The following is a 4,548-nucleotide window of genomic DNA, read 5'->3' on the forward strand; positions in this document are numbered from 1 at the left end:
ACATTTTTAGCCTCTTTGCTACATGGAAACTTTGAATGTATATTTTATTTCCAATGCATGGAAGGCACGGATGACGTTGAGAAATGAAGTTTATTTATCGTGAAGAGAGCTTTCAGCGGTACTTCCGTCTCTCTGTACCACAGTTTGATGTCTTGTTGTCCCGCATTTGTCCGAAGTGGAAACAAATAAAAACAAGAATAAAAATGTCTCGATACAAATAAGAAAAATATCAAAGCTCAGAAAGAAGTTGATCAGAGTCTCCTCCATGTTTGTTTTGGACGACCCTTCTTCTGCGTTGCTGTTAAAAGCTGATACACACACACACACACACCTACAGTGCCCTCTAGATGTTGTTAGTGGGAAAATAAATATATGAGCCAAACTATGCAAAAAAAAAGCAACTTATATTCCGTAGAATTATTTTTGAATAATTTTAATTAAATTAAAATCATTGAGGCTTTTATTTTAACTAATTAACTAATTATTTGTTAAAGATTCAGACTATAAATCCATGTGTTCCAGTGATTTTTTTTCTGATTACTTCTACTGGAGTAGATTTCTGTAGCGGCGGTCGTGGTCCTCTGACGGTTGTTTGTGATGAAATGAATGAAGAGAGAGGGAGGGAGGGAGAAAGTGAGTAAGAGAGGCGGCGAGCTCCTCAGTTGCCTTAGCAGCGCAGCTTCATTCCTCCACAGTCGAGCTTCAGTCTTCTGCTGGAGCGCTTCTCTCCACCAGTGCCAGGTTTTTTCTCAGTTTCTCTAAGAGGATTGATGCTTTTCGTTCCATTCTGTTGCTTTTTCTACACGGAGGAAAGTTTCATCAGGCGCTGAGATGAAGAGAAAGGTGTGAAGGTGAATCCAGAACTGACGTATACAGGTGAGGCGATGGAGAGGCCGGGAAACGGGAGCGCGCTGGAGGTGTCCGCGCGCTGCGGGGAGATGGGGAACCTGAGCGCGGAGGTGACCGACTACAACGCCAGCTGCAGCAACAGCTCCGTCCTCTCAAGACCGCCAGTCAGAGCCCGAGGTAAGAGCTTAACCAGGAGTCCACATGACCCCAAAGCGCATCCCACCGCATTCCTAATTGATTTTTCTCAATTAAAGTTTTAAGGTGGAATTTTACCAAAACAGTAAAATAGTGGATATTTCCCCCCTGAGGCACTACAAATATGATAGTGAGGTATCTTTTCAGTTTGGAGACTTATTCTATTCAATATTATTTTATAAAAACACAATATCTTTAATTTTTTTCAAATCTGTATGTGCATCATGTCTTTTATTTTGAAAATTTGTATGTTTAAGCCTATATTTTTTAATCCTAAAGTCCCTAAGAACAGAACAGTTTGGGGTTTTTAATGTTCATTTTGTTTGTTTGTCCATTGAATTATATAAAATAAAGGGAAAAAAAGCCAAATTTGACCATAGTTTTCAAATATTAAAATAAGGCTTAGATATGGAAAACTAATACAAAAAAGAAGAAAAAAAATAGTAAATTCTGCCCATGAAACAAAATGTAAAATTTAAAGTAAATATATAAGTAAATATATTTATTTTTCTTGCCATATGATTTTTTTTTTCTTTAAATCAAAACCATAGTTTGAATGTCTCTTTTATTGGCTATTCTTTGTGGACTAAACAATACAATTTGGGTTCTTATTTGATCTTTTTGCATTAAATACCACACTTCAAAGAAATACTTCTTTATACTCCTACACATCACCTCAATGTGGTGACCCCCATAAATGCCATTTAACTGTTTTTATACGGTATTATTAATGCTTTATGTTGCCCCAGGAGCTTTGGTCACTTGGAGCACATTTAGTGTGAAGATGTGAAGCTAAAATTGCTAACATGATTTGCTGGAATGATTTGCATGTTATGCTGGAATAGGTGTTTATTTAAATTTAAAGTGACCTTTTTTTTTGAAAGCTTAAACTGTCCTTGTTGACACGTCCCTGCAGAAATCCTCTGCGGTAAAATAAGACCCCGTCAGGTAAACCCAGAGTGAAGATTTTTGGAGACGGATTAAAAATTAAGCTATAATATTATTAAATTAATTAAAATACATGAAAAAACTAAGGAAACTGAATCCAAATTTGCCAAAAACTAACACATCTGAATATGAGAAAATAATAATGTGACAATAAGGAATTCTGTCACTGAGTCAAACTGAAGAAAATGGTCCGTATGGACGAGATCATCAAAGCAAGTGCACAGAAACCAGTGGTTACTTTAGTTTTTTTGTTTGCCATAAGTAGACAAAATAACCAAAAATAATCAAACTAAAGACGTGGATCTTCACACATCCAGTTTTTAGCAGTTTGACCCACACCTTGTTTTTAACATGTTCTTGTGGGATTTGTTTTGATGATGGAAGACATATATGAAGAAAATTTATTTCAAAATCACATTTCTGCATATTTATTTATTCAAATCGTTATTATTTAAAACCAGATTTTAAAAAAAATGCTGTTTCAAAAAGATTGTATTGGTTATGTATAAAATCTTCTCCATTCTGATGCATCCACCTGTAGACAAATAGATCCATAAACATCTCTGTTTTCCTCGCCTGAGCTGGAATCTGGCTCTAAACTGGGAAGGTGTAACGGTGAGGAGCTCTGATTTAGCAGGAGAGCTTGTAAACAGAGAGCTCTCAGCAATGGAATGGGGAAGTGGGGGCGGGGTTGTTCCGCGGCATTGGCACACCTCACAGGCAAATTCCTAAAGAACTGCTGCCGCTCTGAAGAAACTATGTTCTAGAAAACAAAGAAAGTTTCTTTAATTTTGGCTAACAATGGCACAATTGTAATTAATTGACCACGCTTTTATAATTGATCAAAAGATGATTGAAGTGTGTCTTTAAGGAGGCTAAACATCCTTAAAACAGCTCCAAATTATAGACTAATATGAACATTTTGAGATTTAAACAGCCTAAAGAAACTAAACTCTACTTAGCCTATACTTTTCTTCTTCCGCGCCATTGGATTGAATTGGAATTGGTGTATTTCAAGCAATCAAAAATCTATTTAATATTACTTTTGTCAAATAATTGCTTTAGAGGCAGTGGGAAGAGTCAAATTTATATATAATCCCACATATATTTATTTATTGTTTTGGTATTAGCAAGCTCCACCATTAACTGTTAGCTAATTTTATTGTCACCAACTTTCTACTTTATTGTTTTCAAACAGTTTAATATCTCTTAATACAGACCTACAATTTATCTTCTTAATTGGGACTTTAATAATAATGAAGAAGATTGTTAACTACCTCCGCTATCAATGCTAGCTAACTCCGCTATTGTTGTTAGCTAGCTTATTTAAAGTTTTTCATAGTTTTATGCTTTCTTTAAGGGTGTTGTTTTTTTGTTTTTTTAACTAGGCCATGACAATTAAGTAAAGTTAATCAAAACGGTTAACTTGCTAATTCTTTGCTATTAGCTATAGCCCTTTTTCAAGTTAGAGCTAACCTAAGCTAATATGCTAACTGCAACTACTAAGTCAAAGGCTATGTCTGAATTCCTTCCCTGCTCACTATATAGTGAGTTCATCCTTTTGTACTGCTGTCAGAATTTACAATTCCAAAATCGAGTGCCCTAGAAATTTCCCAGAAGTCTTTGCAAAAACCCATTGTGGATTGATGCTCACTATATTAGCAATTATAGACCACAATGCATTGCGTTTAAGCAAGTTTGGGGAAAAAAAAATTTAATTTAATTTTTTGAAAAACTATCCACATATATAATAAATAAAAGAAATAAATAAACGTAAAATCTTTATGTTGATAAGATTTGTACTTTGTAAAATCGGCGATGTCATATCCGCATTAAGAAAAACAAACAATAAACAGCAGTGAACGTGGTGTCCGGATTGCTTTTAAAATCCAGGGAACTAGATAGTAGCATAAAAAAATGTAAATGCCTAAATTAGCTAGAACAGCTAGCATGTAGCTGAAATATTAGCTAAACTCCAAAACAGCCTCAAAAACGAAAAAAAACCTAGCTTAGCCAAAATAGCTAGCATGTAGCTGAAATAGTACCTCAACTCCAAAATAGCCTGAAAAACCTTTAAAAAGCCTAAATTAGCTAGAACAGCTAGCATGTAGCTGAAATATTAGCTAAACTACAAAATAGCCCAAGAGTCCAAGAAACTAGCATGATGCCAATTTTTAAAACGTTAAAACTGTAAATATTATTAATAAAAAGGCAGGATTATTATTTCAGAATAAATCAACTAACATTTAATAACTTAGTATTTTACTCTCCATTAAAATTATATTTTGTCAAAATTATACAAGTTAGAAAAAAGTGCACGATAACAGCGAGCCATAAATAACAATAAATTAAACTGATCTGGAGGGTCGGATCCGGCCTCCCGGCAAACGCAAAATTTACAGGACTTTTCATTGGGAGTGGTTGCTTGAACGCGCTTAACTTAGAGGAATATAGAAAGAAATGGACTATTTTTTATCATACTCTGATTAAAAGTTTTACCCAATCATGGGGTTTGTCTAAACCGGCTTTCTCAGTCCTTTAAGCTGCCCATTTAAC

At 34.8% G+C, this 4,548-nt stretch overlaps 1 protein-coding gene across 1 annotated transcript in view; it reads left to right on the forward strand.

Moving 5' to 3' along the window:
* Positions 1-447: 447 nt before the first annotated feature.
* si:dkey-1h24.2 (cholecystokinin receptor) overlaps positions 448-4,548 on the forward strand; it is a 72,335-nt gene continuing 68,234 nt past the window's right edge. The window contains exon 1 of the mRNA XM_024294448.2: positions 448-1,026. Within this exon, the coding sequence (XP_024150216.1) occupies positions 885-1,026 (142 nt within the window). The 5' untranslated portion in view covers positions 448-884. The remainder of the gene's footprint in view (positions 1,027-4,548) is intronic.

This window comes from Oryzias melastigma, linkage group LG2 (assembly GCF_002922805.2).
Source record: "Oryzias melastigma strain HK-1 linkage group LG2, ASM292280v2, whole genome shotgun sequence".
NCBI classification, from domain to species: Eukaryota; Metazoa; Chordata; class Actinopteri; order Beloniformes; family Adrianichthyidae; genus Oryzias; species Oryzias melastigma.